This window comes from Conger conger, chromosome 5, assembly GCF_963514075.1.
Source record: "Conger conger chromosome 5, fConCon1.1, whole genome shotgun sequence".
Taxonomy (NCBI): domain Eukaryota; kingdom Metazoa; phylum Chordata; class Actinopteri; order Anguilliformes; family Congridae; genus Conger; species Conger conger.
This window is the reverse complement of record NC_083764.1, coordinates 17,940,689-17,958,825: the sequence shown is the minus strand read 5'-3', so window position 1 is coordinate 17,958,825 and position 18,137 is coordinate 17,940,689. Positions and strand designations below refer to the sequence as shown.

Here is an 18,137-nt window from a genome sequence, read left to right as displayed (position 1 = left end):
GTGCTTTCAGAAAAATAAGTTCATTAATCCTTTAAGTGTTCAATATCTGCATTATCGACATAAGCATTGAACACCACGGCCAAGTGAGACAGTTAAAAACAGAGGGGAACATTAAGAGATTAAAAACTTTGTACGCATCCGACCTTCAAAGAATACCAACATATGAATACAAGATGAGAACAATTCCTCATTTCTGGAGCACTGGACAAAGGGCATAAAACCTTGCCACAACTGGCATACAGGACAAAAGAAACAAACCTTTGAGGAGCACAAACATGTATTCACCAATATTTCTATGAAACCTCTCACAACCTTCTGCAGGCATAACTGGAGCAAATGCGGATTCTGAGCATTTTCATGAATTGCTTCAAACCATGACCTTCAAAATCACAATATGGAAATCTCGAATCACAGGGATTCAGTTACTATATCCCGGACGCTTGAGAAACACCGACCAAATAAATGATCACATACCGAAGTCCACGCATTTTTCAGCCTGCACAATGTCATTGCACAACAAAACCGTGCATTCATCCGGTCAAAATTACAATACGAGTAAAAAATAATAAAGAAAAAAAGACTACATATTCTCACCCGATGGCCATGTTCTGAGCAAGGTCCCTCAACAAAGGAACGGGGGATTCGACAGGTCTGAAAGGAAAAAGAGCATTTCACACTTTTCCCCATCAACCTTCGAGAGCGCAACCTTGTAGATGATTGAGGAAGCAATAGCATTAATTCAACACTGATAGGAAAAAGAGAGAGGAAAATAAACCCTTGTCCCTTACTTATCTGGTAGAATAGGATCTTCATCAAGATTTAATGTACCTTGGATTCCATGGCAGAGTTCTGGAGGCATCGCAGTGCCCTGGAGGGCGGAAACAGACGGAGGGGTTAGGGCCGTGCCGCTCGCTCTGAAGACGGAGAGCGGGCAGCGTGAAAAGGCGCCGAGTGGCCTCACCTCCCTCGAACCTGCGCTGTACAGCTCCTGCAGGAAGTCGCAGAGCGGGTGAGACTTGCCCACAAACAGCACATCGCTCCCAAGGCTGTTCCGTTTGACTGGAAACAAAAGTTCAACAGTATTAGCAAGAGACCGGGAAAAAAAATTGATTGAAAGGGAACTTTTTTTGTATTTTTTTTTTTTTGCGCCGTGCCCATTCAGTTGGGTTTCACTCAAGGCTGACCGTTTCCCTTTGCGCTTTCCGACGGTTAAAGCCTCGATATCAAGTTTCTCAATAGAAATGTGTTTAACGGCGGAGCCCGATTTTGCCAAAAGCAGAGCTGCAGCCTTGAATCTGGGCAGTAAATAAAATGGGTTCTGCTCCACCGGAGAGATGTGTATTGCAGTGGGTGGAAGTGTTGGGCCGGTTCTGAAGGAGGTGGTGAGGCTCTGAGGTATACTCACTTTCCTCGGTGCTGAGGTCAGGGTAAACACCCTCCAGAGCGGCCCTCAGCCTGCGTTCGTCCACAAACGGCAACAGGGCCACGCCTGCGATGATAACAGTTCACATCAGTCACAGACACGTCAACGCTTCCAGTCCTAAGCCCTATATGAAGTGGCTACACCCAATCCCCAACAGGCTTTGTGTGACAAAATTGAGAAAGTTGAGAAGTTAGTAGGGTTACAAATAAGGGCTCAAAACTATAGTATTGGCTGAGGTCAAATAAGGAGTAAAATCTTGCAGAAATTGAAAACAAGCGAGCACTTCACGTGCCTTGCCAAGCGTACTTCTTCCCATTCAGATCGATGGCGAAGTCATCGGGGTAGAAATCGATGATGGAGGAGTCCTGAGATTAAAGAGACCAGGTAAAGCAGGTCAGCACAGCAGAGAAAATAACCAGGCAGGCCTTTTCACAGCAGAGAAAACAACCTTGCCCTACATCAGCTCCAGCTGAAACGGTAGCATCTGTACAGCGACAATGGTCCCCATGGAGCCATGGTTCCCAAACACTGGACTGAGGACCGGCACCGGCCCCTGACAAAATGGCCACCAGTCACAAGGAATTACAGTTAAGCCTCTGTATGGAGGGGCTCTGAACGCACCCTTCGCCAGCGACAGAATCACCGGACGGCCCCCGTGTACAGAGGCTGCGGGATGAAGCCTGAATCAGGCTTTAGGCATAACAAAATGCAGAACATTGTAGACGTTACAATGTTTGGCAATCCCGGAGACTTTGTGATTCAGAACTTTTTTTATTATTTAACCTTTATTTAAGCAGGAAGTCCCACTGAGATACAGTATCTCTTTTCCAAGACAGACCTGGCCAAGATAGCAGGATCCAACAATGACAATAGAATAAATGTAAAACACAATAGACAGTAATGCATACAAACAGATCACATTTTTCCTGCATGGCAACTTGAATCAGGTCTTTCAACTCCTGTAGTGTAGGCAATATGTCTAATTTAGTGAAGCCTTGTAAAGCATTCCAAGCCCAGGGAGCAAGAACATGAGAAGGACGTTTTACCGAGGTCTGTAAACTTGCTGAGAAGCAGCCACCTAGAGGACCTAGTCTGGTAGCTATTTGAGGCGAAGGACAGAATGCTTGAAAGGTAAGGTGGGAGCTTACCATACAATGGCTTTAAAAATAGACATACATATGGAGTTTCCTACGTGAACAAAGAGAGAATAGCCTGTCCACAGGCTGAAGGTTTGGGAACCACTGCCATAGCGAGTAGTGATGGATAAATATATAACTGGGCTGAGTGAAAGCTGGACATACCGGGTCGCTCATCAGCGTACGCCACGTTTCGGGCAGGAAGTTCCCGCTGGCAGCAGGAAACACACCCATCAGCTGCTCCAGAGGTTTGAACTGTGGAGAGAAACGCACAGGATGGTGAATCGTGTCCGTAAAACGCCGCGAGCGGAGAAAATGTCAACCTTCAGGAGGTTTGAGAGGAAGTGAAGCAGTCCTGACTCACAGGCTGGGTGTCCTTTTCAAACTCGGTGAACATTTCCTTGATGTCTTTGAAGTCTGAGGCGAAGGGCGCGTAATGGAACGGGAAGAACCACTTCCAGGAAGCGCACCCCTGGGAGAGCAAATGAAAACGACACGTGAGGAGACAGTTTTGGAGTATGTAAAACCACCCTCTGCCAGCACCACCCTCCAATACTGATCAGTCTGTTATTGTCTGTTATTGGAGTCATCAGTGCAGTTATTTGGATTCTTAGGAAGAGTATTTTTTTTTTTTTTTTTTTTTTTTTTTTTTTTTTTTTTTTTTAAAAGGAGAACTTACCTTTATTGTGCATGCATTAAAGTAACACAGCTGGCCAAGAAACAGCTAAGGAACCATTTGTCCAATTACTTTTGGTCCTCCAAAATGAAGGGACTATGTATAGAAAGGGCTGCAAAGGTGAAAGACTGCACTAACATGTTCCTGGTTCAATTTTGAATCCCGTGAGCAGGAATGCAAAGCCAAAAACAGAAATAGTGAAGGACTGCACTGTATACAGCTAATTCTTATAACTTGCGCTGCGATGGCGAAGGGTCACTTGGAGTCCCCTAGTCAATCGTAGATGTTAAACAGGATTCCTCTCCTCACCACAAACTAACCAACCACCTGGACCAATACAGCTTTCCATAGTCACTTGTAGACAAAAATGGCTTGTAGTCCTAACCTATAAACTGTACCGTCGGCATTAACAGCCGACAAACAAGTCTAGTTAGCTAGCTGATGCTAGCCAGTACAGTTGACATCCTCCCTCTGGACTCCGGTGCATTACCCGAGAGTCCACTTCAGGACACGAGTAATGCAGAGTAAAAGTGAAATGCTAATAGGAAAGCGGCTAAACGCTAACGCTATGCAAGAGGGCAAGGACACCTGCCTGGTCTTGGCTTGTAAATATCTTTGACTGCCAGTGCCCCCTAAGGACAGAGCTCAGCACTGGCAGTCATGGAGAGAGAACGCTCCACTGTCAGGCCCATTCTCTCTGGCTGCTTTGTACCCTGAGCACGGAGCGCGCTAATATCCATCAAGTTCCAAAATCCCACATCATGCCTCGGCAATTAGTCTTGACGTTAGCATCGCTATTACCAACATATCTCCTTCAGAGAGATTATGGTGCAATATGGCCTTTTGGAGACAGAATGCACCAAGGATAATGCTAAAAATACAAAAGCATTCCCTGTGCACCAAAACAAATTTATTATGTTCAAAATACTACTTTGGCAAATGTATGGCATTTCATTTTTTCATTTACTAGAACACAGTATCTCTATTCTTAAATGCTAGACTTAACTGAATTAAAAACCAGCGAGCAGTGCGTTTCCTTGTTTTCCTATTCTTTTTCTATCTACTGCACATCTGGCAGCAACAAGTTCGTTTGAGGTTCATTTGATACCTTGGACCCTTGATGACTTAAATCAATTTAGCCAACAAATGTGTTCGATACTGTATGAGCATAATACATAAATTATAGGGCTTTGTCCCAAACAGATTTAGGTTTAGTTGGATGCAAACAAAAGTCATGACCAAATATTTATACAATTTCTGGCACCCATAATACTAAATCCTGAAATGAATCCAAAATACCCGTTAACAACCCATGAAGACGTATTAAAAAAAACAGACTGCAATACCGGAGTCTCTAGAATTCTCAAGTGCTTATGCGGTCACTTCTGCTCATCAGACATTTCAGTCCCCCCGAATTCAAAATGGTGCTTTGTAAAGAAAAACGGTGCTTTGTGAATTTCCCACTGGCGAGCCGTGGACTCGTCTACACGACGCACCGTGTATGGCTCCTTCGGAGACGGAGAGGTGTCTTACCTGGTAGTAGTACCTCAGGACCCAGCACAGGCCCTCCACGTAGGACTTGACCACTTTGCGGCGGAAGGCCTCGTCGGTCACGTCCACGTCGAACTTGGTCTTGTAGTACCGCTGCTTCCAGCCCTCTTCCCACAACCTTTGAAGAAAGATTAACACTTGGTTCGGTAATATCCCGCATGGAATTCACTTCAATGAGAACTGCAGTGAAAATAAATTGGACGACGTGAGCATTCATCTCCATTGTCGATTCTGTCAATATGTTTTGAATGAGTTTGAATGCCTATCCACTACGTACTTTACGGCTGAAGTCATTATACATAAAATGGCGTATGAACATGGAGCATAATGGGCGAGTAAGACTCGCATCTGCTTTGGGAGAGGGGTTTCCAAAGAATACCCCAACGCACACCGCAGAAAGAGCGGAAGGCATTCATTGCAACTTTTAAATTCAAATGATTATAATGTTCAAGGCTGCAATCTGGCAGTGCACAGTCTGGGTCATAATTTCTCATCAGAAAATGTAATTGCATAAATGGTGCATTAATCCGGTCTACAAATATAAATCATGCTATTCATTTTCATCTAACTGGGTAGATCTGAACCAGAAGCAGCATGCCGAGTATATTTGTAAAGGCAGTTCCCGTTCGCATATTCTGACTCAGTCAGCAAAAATGTAATTTTCTTTTAGGTATTTTACATATTGTGTCTGACAGTATGTGAAGACAGTTTGGTCAAGAATGATGAAAGTAAAAAAAACGGGGCTATGGTGCCTGAAGGGCAGTTTGTCTTCATCTTGGGCAGGCTTTCGAGAACAGCCGTTTGAAGGGCAGAGTGGCCTTCAGACAAATCTGTGCAATAAATAATAGACCTATAAATTTCAGTACCCGGACACATTTCAGATGCTCATTTCAGGATGAGGATGAATGCAAAATCCTGTTACATTTGTCCAATCAAGCCATTCAACCAGGAAACTAGCTCATAGCGTCAGTGTGTAATATGGCAATGGAGAAAACTGAAGCTGTTATGATTGTGTGTTTAGTGGCCATCTTTAAAGCATGTACATTTCTCATTTTCATTAATTACCTAAATTGTGTTATTCATGCGATCAGAGTACATAATGTGCAGACAGTTTGAATGGCTGAACTACCAAAATTTGCTGCTAAGTGGAGTAAAAATCTAACTAATCTAACTAATTTGTTGAAACATTTTCAATCCTCTTTCCCCAGAACACATAATATATTATATTGGTAAATTAATCTAATGAAGAATGCTAAAAACAAGACTAAGGATCATACATTTTTTTCTACGTCCCTTAATACATAATAAAATGATTTTACTGTCTTTTTTTCCAATGTTTTCCCAATCTGCCACAGATTTAGTGCCTGGGGAATGGTTTTGCCACACACAAAACTAACCAATAAACATTCTGCTGCTGTAATCAAGGACGAGCAGCATAAGTCTTCCCAAATCCATCGCTCGGTCCTGCCGGGAATGCCAACTAGCGGCAGGAAAGCCTGCATGAATACCAACTGGCCTACTCCAGTTTAGCGACATTGGCTAGCACTGCATCTCACAGGAATTTACACGATAGCCAGCCTTTCAATATTGATGGTCTGAAGGTGGGTGGGGTGTTTAGACGGTGGTAATTCAGAGGAGAAGGCGGGTGTGGGGTTTAGAGACGATGGTAATTCACAGGGGAAGGCGGGGTGTGGGGATTAGAGACGGTGGTAATTCACAGGAGAAGGCGGGGTGTGGGGATTAGAGACGGTGGTAATTCACAGGAGAGGCGAAGGCGACTGCGGTTACCTGACGTTGTCCTCGGGTTCCGGCTCACTGTCGCTGTCATCGGCTTTTCTCTTGGTGCCCTTCCCATCCAGGGCATCGCTGGGCCCAGCGGACTGAGGACGCAGGACATTAGTCAGATGTTAGCCAAATTCACCATTATATCCTGTTCAGAAGCTAAGCTAACTCGCTGAAGCCTTACGAGGATTTACAGGACTAACTTAAGTTCGGACATGCTTGAGGGACCCCGATATCGCAGTTATGCGTGTAACTGGACACTGTTTGGACCACTAAATTGAAGGCAGGCTACGAAGGCCGTATCCGTTTCTGGTTTTCATGCAAACCTCCGCCATCAATGAATTAGCCCTAACATTGCCAACATTTCTAGCTCATTTTGTGAATGACACCCAAAGACTGTTCTTCTGTCGCCATACGAAACACTTCACTGATCTAATCTAGTGAACCGGTAAAGGAGCGTATCGCCGATTAGCTAATTTAGCCAGGGTAATAGCTGGAAACAATAGCATAGGCTACACACCGAACCTCCGGGACCGGAATTGCCCACTCCCGGTCTAAATAGATGAGGACCGTACTAACGCCATGGATTAAGTAATGCACACGCCCAGCTTGACGGACATTAAAACATTTCTGTGTTTCATCACCTCGGTTTGTGCACCCACTCCGTTTGGGTTTTACGCAGCGCCCTTTGTACGAGCATCTCACCTGGGGAGTAAAATGAAGATCCTGACCTCGGGAGCCGCGTGAAGAACAAAGGCCTTCCCTTCCGACCGCGGTCTCTCCACCGACGGTGTATTCATGTGCAAATCGCGGCGCGGGCCATTGTCCTCGCAGCGTTTGGAAATACTCGGCGAAACGAACGATAATTAAAAGGGGCAGAGCTCAGGTTGTCGGGAGGGAATTAATATCCTTTTCTAACGGCCAAGACGGAGAGGGGAGTCGTGCCGCGACGGCGAAAGCGGGGGCCGACGCCCGTGAACGCACGCGTACGTACGGACAATTGTTTCCCAGATACCGAACACGGCTACGCCGCTAAGTTTCAAGGACGTAAACAATCGACGCGTTGTGGAACGAGAATGGGAGTGTGTGGGGGGGGGGGGGTTGTTGATTGGAAATCACAAAGCAGTAGAAATGTAAAAAGGGCCATAAAGAACATCAGTGTGCATTACAAAACGCAACGGTTTCCTACAAAACACATTTACGTTCCAAGTCGTGACCTACAGAATAAAAGCAAATCCCCTTCCGTTTAAAAATACCCAGAGAAATAAAATGAATGGCTTAAGAAAACAAAACCACATGCCTGGTTGCCGTTCCTCATCATGGCTTTCAAAGACTGAGCGGCGTCCTGAAAACAATGCAGAGAAACGGACAGCCAAATAAGATGCGCACTCAAATTATGAGCATAATTAACAGCATCAACTCAATCATTTTACTGGCTAAAAAAAGAGCAAGGGCAGTCATTAAGGCACTGACATATAATTTGAGCGGAAAATGTACAAACTACATATGCATAAATGCACAAACAAGTGCCAAACAAAAATTCTAAATAAATTTAAAAAAAATGTCTGTCCTTCAAAGGACTTCATGCTGGTACGGTGGACCTGGGGCCAAAACACACCATGAGGCTGAATTTCATTCAAAAAACTCCATCTTGGCTTTGCAGCATCTTGTTGACTTGGGCATAATTTGGAAGTGAAAGTGAGATATTACTGAATGAAGGCTGTAATCAAAACTAAACAAGGAGGTTAGCACTGCTAGCCATGTGTGGACTCAAAGTCGAAGGGACAGCTATTCAACAAAAACAACTCTTTAAAGCGGAGTGGTTATTTCACCTGACCATAAATACAGATTCATGACAGCGTGGGAAAAACGCAACCGAGAAGCCAATTTTGGCCAATGTATCACCACACATATAGTTAAATAATAAATATATAATTAAATAATAAATAAATAATAAATATATATATATATATATATATATATATATATATATATATATATATATATATATATATATATATATATTATTATGTGGATTCGCTGATGGTGTATGTGTATTATGAATACAATACCCATTCCACATAGGTTAAAATTGAATCTGCTATTGACTGGTTGAAAGCCCCTTCTTCAAATGTGTGCTTCACCACAAGAGCCTGCCTGTATGCTAGCAAACATGACATTAACTGGAATAATTTGTAGTGAAAACATTACATAACTTCAACAGAATAAAGGATGAGAAATTAAACATGCTTTCAATGAGTACACGAATGGTCTCTCTTATGACAGAAATTTCTAGAAGGGACACCATGTTACATCCCAGGCGATGTGCGAGTGACCTCACCTTGTTCTGCTGGTCTCGGCCCTGCATCCTCATGTCGAAGGCGGTGTGGCGGGCGTTGTGAACGGCCTGAGGCCGGTCCCTCCCACCCAGGGCATGGGGAGCAAACTGCCCCGTGGTCATGAACGAAGGCCGCTGCTCCGCCTTAGGGGGGGCAACAGAACCTTTATCATTTTTCACCGACCCAGTACGTCCGAACGAACACTCTCCCTCGGTTGCATATTCTAATGCTATTCAGGCTCTGTGAATGAACACGAACACAGTAAAACAGCGATCCTATTCAACTTTCTTTTAAGATATTTTTTAGGCCTTTTTCAGCTTTATTGGACAGTATATAGAGACAGGAAGAATGGGGGGCGAGAGAGAGGGAAAGACATGCAACAAATTGTCAGACAGTCGGATTCGAACCGTTGACGTCGCGGCTCACAATGAGCATGCGGTCAGTGCTCTGCAGGCTGCGCCACCGAGACACCCCATCCTATTCAACTTTCAACCACAGACTTGGGTCTTCAGCCTAGATGCAGTGAGTGTTTAACCCCTTACGGGCGGATGCCACCTACAGCTTCCTTAACAGACCGATGCAACAGCAGCTGGTATTTGATCATATGACCGTTTTTCAAGACGCCGTTGAAATGCATTGCGATTCCTAGGCCTTTCTATGGGTTTTCTATAGACCGCATTAGCCCATAATGGGTTAATGCACCCATGAAACTTTCCTTCCCTCAGTGACCCCTGGAAAGCAGCCTCTGCCTCCAAAACCGCAAACAGCAGACCGCCCAGTGGGTTATCAAACCCATATGCAGCCAAGTTACTGAGGCAGCTAGTTTGCGAATCTGCTGCTATTAGTTCTGTATTTGCTGCCTTCCAGGCGTCACAGAGGAAAGGAAAGTACTGTTTAACGCTCATCTCCCTCTAAAGAACGTGGGCTGGGAGTTAAACTCATTTAATCGTACACAGAATTCATACAATAAAGCTCATCTGGGATGAGATCCAGACACCTTCAGGCCCTGCTAGGAGAGTTTTCCCACCGGCACTCGAAATATCATTCTGTTCCTCCTCACAGTGGTCCTTTTGGGAACACTTAAAGCCCAATCGCACGCTATAAATCAGCACTGCCAGGCATTAAAGGTTTAGAAATCTGTTAAACACCTTCCCCTTTGTATGATCATATTTCTAACCGATCACAGCCTTCACATTCAATGCGTTGCCAGATTTTGCACATGATCCACCAATTGCCGAGTGATATTGATTTTCCCTGACTGATGGGTGAATTTCTCCCAAAATGAACACCACTCATTTGAGGCAATTCAAACAATGGCGCCCCCAAGCCTATTTTAATTTGGAAAGGAATTGCTCACTTTTCCATTTAATGGCATTACTGGACATACACAGAGGCATGTGGAGACAGTTGCTATACAAGCGCTATGATTTCAAACTCCAAGGCTACAATGTCAAATCTGTTCAATCTATTTTTAATTCATGTTGATGGCTGATTGCACAGTAATTACAACGAAATATTCATTAGGCAAAAGTATAGTGATCATTACCACCATTTAATATTCTTTAATTTTGTTAAATCATAGTCTATTGCTAGGGCAGGCAGGGGGATGCAATTAAGACGATAGACAGATAATGGAGCAATAATTGGAATGGTGTTATAACTACATTCTGATTGACTGCTAGCATTTAAACCATTTCCCCTATACATTAAAATTTAATAGGTGGACGGCCATCATCATTAATGCCTTTTCATTTTAATGCATTGGTATTGTAGCCACCTCCCAGTTAATGTGCGTGATAAACTCCACTTACTTTCATCCTCTTCTTCTTGTCTTTCATTCTCCTTTTGAAATTCTCCTACAGCCAAGAAAGAAAACGGTTTCAAAACAGTGGAGACAGACAGAATGGTAAAATCACATAAATAATGCCAGGTGATCGTAAATCCGATACATTTTAGCGACAGAAAAAGCTAAATATTCCAATATACATGAGGAGTCGTTCGATTTCAGCCGCATGCTTTTTCGAAAGTATAACGTCATAACAGATTGGTTGCAATTTCAAGTAGTCCACTTAGGAACGGTGGCATTACATCAATCTTTGCTCGTAAAAGAAACTACAAGAAACTACTACGTTTTCTATGTAGGAGCATCACAATGGGGCGGCCTGTAGCGTAGTGGTTAAGGTAAATGACTGGGACACGCAAGGTCAGTGGCTCTAATCCCGGGGTTGCCACAATAAGAACCGCACAGCCGTTGGGCCCTTGAGCAAGGCCCTTAACCCTGCATTGCTCCAGGGGAGGACTGTCTCCTGCTTAGTCTAATCAACTGTACGTCACTCTGGATAACAGCGTCTGCCAAATGCCAATAATGTTAACAATGCATCCCAATGTTTTCCGCAATGAGCTTCCATCAGATGAACATACATCGTCCTCTTTGCGTTTCTTGAAGATGTTGTCCTCGGCCACGCCGACAGCCTGCATGATGAGCTCTACTCGCTCCAGGTTGACGAAGCCGTTCTCCGTAATGTATCCCTGCAAGAACACACCACAGCTGAACGAACCCGACAGTCAAACACACTCAGATCAACACAACGAGGCAGCAGTGTCTGTTGAGTATTGGGAAGTGATAAGGTGTGGCTGTTGGGGTCTTCAGAGTGGTGACAGTGAGGTAAGAGAGCTTTGAGCTGAATGCATCACACACGTACCCCGGTGTTGTGCACCACGTCTTTGTAGATCTTGACCAGACGATCGATGGCACCCTCTCTGTACAAACACATTTTAGATTTTAAATTAGCGGGGCGTCGCCTTTTCTCCTGCAAGTGTAGTCAACTTAAATCTGGTCATTTAACAAAGTGTCTTCCAGAAAAAGGTTAAAGCATTTAATAATGAGACTTAAGCACTACAACATGACTGAAAGGCAGGGCTGCACTTGCTTGGGAACTGTCCAATGGCTGCCTGTCCATGACTCGTCACGGTTGAGCCTACCTGATCTCCAATGAGGGCAAGTGGGGCAGGAAGTCATTGCCGACAAAGAAGCACATGAAGACCCAGTCATCGACGCTCCTTTCAAAGTCAAAGGGAAAAGGCAAACTGGCCATGGTCAGCTCCCTCTCCAAGTACTGCATTAGAGAGGTTTGAGCCCAGTTAGAAACACAAAGGCCAAGGACCACATTCTTTAGTAAAGCCCAACACAGTTGTAAAGAGCTTAAAGGAGTAACATGGTAGTTAGGCAACAATGAGCATCTATTTTTTATTATTCAGTCATTTTCATAAGCTAGCTAACTTAGTATATCAACTATCGACAGCTAAGGGAAGGATCAAATAATTTTTGCTAGTCAAGCCAAGATAAATACTATAATGAATATTATATTGAGCCTGTGCATGAAGTCACAATCACATGACACATTGCAGTGAGCATAACAAGTGAACTGTTGATTATTTCAATCATGGCATCTTTACGAGTACATACAGAGACGCAGAAATGACATACCTCCCGTAACACAGACAGGCGAATGAATATGAACTCCTGTTCTGAGACCGGGATGGTATCGGCAAACTGGTCGTGCTGTGAAAGCAGAATTCGGTCACACGGTTAGTTTGGAGGCTTGCTACAGAGATGTGTTTATTTGTGTAAGGTGCCCAGGTGGACTGGAATAGAAGGCGGGTACCTCGCCCTGCTTCTCTCTGGCCACGCCCTGGCATTCTTTGATCTCGTGGCCGACCTGACCGCACAGGGCGCAGGGCCGGGGCTTGTTGGGCTTGAACTCCTCCCGGATGATGGTGAAGTTGGGCTCGTGTGTGGCCAGCCCAAGCATGATCAGATCGGCTGAAAGCAGCAAAACGGAATGGCCATGTGATCGAAGAGCATTAAAGCTAAATAAACCAAGATTATGCAAACTCCCTCTACCTCTCCAATTTTGAAAAATAAATCGGTTTACTATGAGGCTTCAACAAATCTACAACCAAATTGTACTGCCATATCCAAGAAAAGAAAAAAACCCCTTCAAACAAATAACACCAAGCTTTTCAGTATTATGTATATGAATATGGAATGTATACACACAAAAGCAGCAATGAATCCAACTAGTCACAGAAGAATAATAAAGGCTCAGAGAACCACGGAAAGAAAATGCAATAAAAGCTCACACGACCTGGGTGAATAAAACCATTGCACTTCCAGACCTAATTCAGTCACACTATGGCGAATGGTCATAAAGGCCCTCATTCAGGAAACATGCGTATAATGAGATTTGATTGTTGTGCTTACAAACGTTTCGCCATTCATCGTTTATTTCAGTTAATTTTTTTTTTTTCCTCTTTGATATGATCAAAACCTATGCATGACTGAAAACAGGCATTAGCACATTTACTAACCTATCTGAATAACTGAATTATTAAAAAGCTCTTACTCTTCAATACCAGTTTACCTGTTAGTATTGGGAGTGGATTTGCTAGTTTCAGTCTCCAAAAACACTAGTTTTCATCTTGGTTTTAGGTTTGATACTATCCTTGCTGGGAATGCAGTAAATTAATTTGTTTAAAGATAAAAGTGATTGATGACACACAACGACAGAGACCCACAAGAGTTACTCAATAAATGCAAGAATCGCTAACTTGGCTAATCGTGCTAAGAGAAAGCGCTTCTTTGGGGATTACACAGATAAATTTCAGGTGGGCGATGAATTGCTGATGTTCGCACATGACCCTGAATTTGAGACCTGGATTAGTTCCTTACAAGAAGCATTTCAAGACAATCAGAACTCACCATCAGCTCCACAAAGGCAGTGGTGTGTGTTGGGATCATGGTTTGGTTGAGCTGAGGAAAGAGCGACATCAGTTAGCGAAGGTCACACGAACACGTAAAAGACATTGATGATCAGCATGTTTAAGAAAATAAAATAATATTTTGGACTACTGCAGTGTCATGCTTTTGATTCAAAATAAAAAATGAAAATACCAGTAGGAAATGGTTAAATAACCAGCTGCATAGGTAAAACCACAGTTAAATAATTATGACAGCAGCAGGAAGGAATGAAAAGTTTATATCCGTAAGCCCTAGGAATGGGCAGACTAAACATTCAAATTCTGTTGATTGACAGACTAAAGGCTGACTATTCTGATGACCATTAACTCTGAGAATATTAACCCTCTGTGGAGTACATTTTCTTTTTACGTTTTTCCAAAATTCTAGGTCAGCGTTTCAGTTACAGCATTAGTTGACACTAACCATATGTGACCTTTGACCTTAGAGTAAAATTAAGGTACCTCGTTGCCTCCTGATGTAGTCCATTATTTTATGCTCTCCCTCCCCAGGAACACTGGCATCTGACAAGATGACCTGGAGTGAACGCACACCGGTGTAACATGCTCAACATTTAATGAAGCGTACAACAGGACACAGGGCGAATCCGTTTACTACAAGAACAAGAGGACCTGCATAAAGGCACACATACCGTAAGGCTGCGCCAGCCTGGATCATTGCTCAGCCGGTCAGCAACATAGTACCTCAGGCACTTAGCCAGGTTGTCCATGAACTCTGTGCCCTGGAAGTAAACGCACAAATGTTTTTTGAGAATGGAGAATAAACCTGGGTATAAACCGGTATTAACCCGGTTTAAATAGTAAGGGTTATGGCAAGTCAAATCACTTGACCTAGATATCGGGTTCATCTTAAATCAGGCATTTTGTTAAAATAAGTCTCAAATATCTGCAAACTGAAAGAAAGTGCTCACTTACCGGTGTGATACAATTGCTGTCAAACCTCTCTTTAATTTCTTCGGGTGGCAGATATCCTCCTGTAAAAATATAAATAACATTAAACCAGTTTGTAAAGTGTAAGCATTTCCACTTTTCCCCACAAAAAAAAGGCGCCTCGCAGTCAACAGCAACTATGCAAGCTAGTGAAAACTTGGTTCAAATAGGTAATCGTTTTGGAATCGGATACTTTTCTGAGCTCTATTGATTTTGCCTGGGGCAACTGAGCAATTTCTCAAGCTCGCCAATGGTGGGCGGGTAACAGTTTATACGGTGCCGGACACGAATACGTACCCCTCTGGATTACCTCTTCCCTCATCTTCTGTTTCTCTTCTACAAGCTCCACTCCCTCCTTAGAGGCACGGAATCGCCTGGACCTCTGCTGGTTCATTTTAGCACGGGGGGCCTGAAAGAAAACGCTGCATGGTTAGCATTGCTGTACCTGTCAACAGAACAAATAGCTTTTCACAAAAAAATGAAAATAAATAATATCAAAACACACACCAATTCAAGGGAATCTACGTTTGTTATGAGGAATGAGGGTTTGACATTTCTAGGTTTGGCTATTGATATAGAACACTTAAATGAGGGAGGCAAGAAATGAGAACCAAAAATGATGGAATAAAAGGAGGGAAAGTAGCTTGACCACAGAGGACAGAAACCAGAATACATTTACAGCTAGTGGAATACATGTAGGCAGGAGGCAATAACTGAATGGTTACCGAGCTTGCACTTCTACAAACTTTATGCAATAAATTTAACAAAGTATTGAAAAGTTACTCATCTCTATGCAGTGCAAATTTCTGCAAAGTGTGACTGAACAAGTATGCATACAAAGAAGGTCTGGTGGGTCAATGAAACCTCAATATAGACAACTTCTTAGTGTGCTTATTCAGCAGGTGTTCACGCTTCTACATTAGACACAGGGGGAAGTGGGGAATACAGGACACTTTCTTATACTACATACAGAGTATATGAAGGAGAGTATGGTTCTTTTTTTAATAACACTTTGCTTGACCCTGTCGCCATAAGGCTGACATAAGAGTCGTACACAACATAACAGCCAGTCAATGTCAAATGACATAACTCATGGTTATCGGTAAATGTTATGACAGATGTTATGATCATAAAATTCACATATAAAAGTATGACAGCGCTATGAAATTTGTATTACAGTGATGTGGCAACCTTATTTTGAGGGGGTTCAAGTAGTGTTGCTGTTTTTTTCTAAGCATCACATTCATGTTATACATAGTGGTGCTGCACTGCTGTATTCAGTTACTCTAACTGACAATTCATAGCCAGCAAAAGCAATAAACACATTAAGGTTGTTTTCATGTGCCCTTTAACCACGACTCAATCCTGACACATGAATTGAAATCCAGTCCCGGTTTTCTTTTCTCCCAGGTAATTAACTGTATAATTAGTTCACTAAATTTGAGAACGTGATTTTAGTATCAGACCCCAAACGTTCAAAGCCTGGGCCCCAGCAAAAGTCTGAACAGAGATCATGTTTAACTGATACATGGTTGCCCAATGTGCTTAAATTACAGAGGGTGGGATTAGATGCGATTCAACACAAGCACATGCACAAGTCAGTGCAGTGCACCATAGCCACTTAAACCCCAAAACCAACACAGATTGGGAAACCGCTACTTAAATGATACTAGAACTATTATACTTACAACTCCATCTATAGCCATATACAGAACTCTTCTTGGACGAACAATGTTGAACAAGCGGTCAATATATTCAAAAATAGCAACCATCATTTCATCCTCATTTTTCGGGGCAGGCCTGAGAATACAAATTACAGCGTTAGTCCAGGTGTAATAGAAGTTGGTCGCAAACGGCAAGACCCGGTTTTATGGCCACTTACTTGTCCTCAGGGTGTGTACAGGGGTGGATAATTCCATTCATATCCAAGTACAAGTTATCAAACTCAACTTCATTTGGATTTGGTTTGGTGGTATCAATGGGTACACGAACTCCATTGCACTCCTTTGACTGAAAAAAAAGTAAGATTGTAAAACACGTAAATGCGCAAAAATGTAGACAGGTTCTGAGCTTGGTAGAATCTCCTAACACTTATTTAAAATATTAACACAACAGCGAGTTTATCGGGAGGGCGTTTCAATAATATTTTATGGTTAAGACCTGTTGGCCAAAGAGCAGAGAATCTTTGATGCTGCCAGCATAACCGAAGGTAATGCGAGCTAGATCAGTGGTCTCCAACCTTGTTCCTGGAGCGCTAGCTACAGGGTCTGCTTTTATTTTCACATTAACTTCAGCACCCAGTTGAGACCCAAGTAAACCGGTGAGGCGAGTTAATTCATCAATTAGAGCAGTTGATTAGTTAAGTAACAACGAAAACCAGCAGACCATGTGGCTCTATAGTGCTGGAGACGACTTTGCTACGTTAGATTAAACTTGCTCGTTTGCCTGGCTGGCGCGGTAGTGAGCAAGCCAATCACAGCATGGCCATACCAGCGAGTGCCAATTTACGAGCCAGCAAATTAGCATGTGATACATCCAGCTAGCTATAATGGAGCGAGCGCAACCCGCAGCTTAGTTCAAAAACTGAAACTCCACACTGCCTTCACAGTTGCCTAACGTTAGCAGTGTAACGTTAGCTACCAGTTTCGAAAAGGGTTACTAACTAGCTAGCTAGCTAGCTACAATAGCTATTCACAATTTCAGTAGCTAGCTAGCTATGTTAGCCAAATTACAATAATTAACAAGCTAATCAGCTAGCTAGCTAAATAAGCATATATGAAACGACTCAAAACGTTCAAACATTAGCTAGCTAGTTACTGTCTCAAATTAGGATGCCAATTTTAAGGACTAAACTGACAAGACGATACACTGCTCTTATAGCAACCGTCATAGGTAACGTTAGTTTGCGTCTCTGCTTGCGGCCCACATCCATTCTGACTTGTTTACAAGCAAACAAGAGCTTACCTTCTCCTCCACGCAATGAACAATAATCGAAGAATACTTCCGACTCAACCAACGAAAAAATGCTGGGACTCCCATTTTCCATAAAATCGAAACAATACAACAATAAACCAAAACAATTTTTAAAAATGTGCTTGGTTAAAAAATCAGTAAACCGACGTCGCTTGCTTCGTTCCCACGTCTGTCTTTGCGGCGTTTCTCAAAAGCGAGATTCACCTCCGGGTTAATCAACGACCTTACGGCAAGGAATGATGGGTAAGGAGACTTCTCCCTGCCCCTTCGAAAAAGCAAAGAACTGATCAGCTCCGATTAGTTTTGAACCAAAACAAAGCTCCAAGGTGTTTCCCATAATGAAGATTTGTGGTTTAAAACCTCAATAAAAACAGTAGTGTGTGGCAAATTAAAACGCGTCTCTAAATAATCATCCAAGCATTAAGTTCAATGTATCAATATAATGGTCTCAGCCCTGATTGGTAACAAATTTAACACCAATGTGTTGCTTTTCTGTTATTATGAAATGC

At 43.0% G+C, this 18,137-nt stretch overlaps 1 protein-coding gene across 3 annotated transcripts in view; it reads right to left on the bottom strand.

Annotated features, from left to right (window-relative positions):
• The window catches only part of xrn2 (5'-3' exoribonuclease 2), a 30,397-nt gene extending 12,511 nt beyond the window's left edge, over nucleotides 1-17,886 (bottom strand). For 2 of the 3 annotated variants that reach the window (XM_061242930.1, XM_061242931.1), the window contains exons 1-25: nucleotides 17,620-17,886; nucleotides 16,538-16,665; nucleotides 16,344-16,455; nucleotides 14,953-15,064; nucleotides 14,641-14,699; nucleotides 14,358-14,447; nucleotides 14,170-14,242; nucleotides 13,670-13,720; nucleotides 12,573-12,730; nucleotides 12,395-12,469; nucleotides 11,890-12,023; nucleotides 11,610-11,667; nucleotides 11,329-11,436; nucleotides 10,719-10,763; nucleotides 8,910-9,050; nucleotides 7,869-7,913; nucleotides 6,575-6,666; nucleotides 4,769-4,904; nucleotides 2,924-3,031; nucleotides 2,725-2,814; nucleotides 1,716-1,788; nucleotides 1,406-1,489; nucleotides 962-1,059; nucleotides 789-868; nucleotides 595-651 (exon numbers count right to left, since the gene is read on the bottom strand). In XM_061242930.1, coding sequence (XP_061098914.1) covers nucleotides 595-651; nucleotides 789-868; nucleotides 962-1,059; nucleotides 1,406-1,489; nucleotides 1,716-1,788; nucleotides 2,725-2,814; nucleotides 2,924-3,031; nucleotides 4,769-4,904; nucleotides 6,575-6,666; nucleotides 7,869-7,913; nucleotides 8,910-9,050; nucleotides 10,719-10,763; nucleotides 11,329-11,436; nucleotides 11,610-11,667; nucleotides 11,890-12,023; nucleotides 12,395-12,469; nucleotides 12,573-12,730; nucleotides 13,670-13,720; nucleotides 14,170-14,242; nucleotides 14,358-14,447; nucleotides 14,641-14,699; nucleotides 14,953-15,064; nucleotides 16,344-16,455; nucleotides 16,538-16,665; nucleotides 17,620-17,694 — 2,282 coding nt within the window. In that variant the 5' untranslated portion in view covers nucleotides 17,695-17,886. The remainder of the gene's footprint in view (nucleotides 1-594; nucleotides 652-788; nucleotides 869-961; nucleotides 1,060-1,405; nucleotides 1,490-1,715; nucleotides 1,789-2,724; nucleotides 2,815-2,923; nucleotides 3,032-4,768; nucleotides 4,905-6,574; nucleotides 6,667-7,868; nucleotides 7,914-8,909; nucleotides 9,051-10,718; nucleotides 10,764-11,328; nucleotides 11,437-11,609; nucleotides 11,668-11,889; nucleotides 12,024-12,394; nucleotides 12,470-12,572; nucleotides 12,731-13,669; nucleotides 13,721-14,169; nucleotides 14,243-14,357; nucleotides 14,448-14,640; nucleotides 14,700-14,952; nucleotides 15,065-16,343; nucleotides 16,456-16,537; nucleotides 16,666-17,619) is intronic. The other variant, XM_061242933.1, reaches the window with a different exon arrangement.
• Between the last annotated feature and the right edge of the window lie 251 nt (nucleotides 17,887-18,137).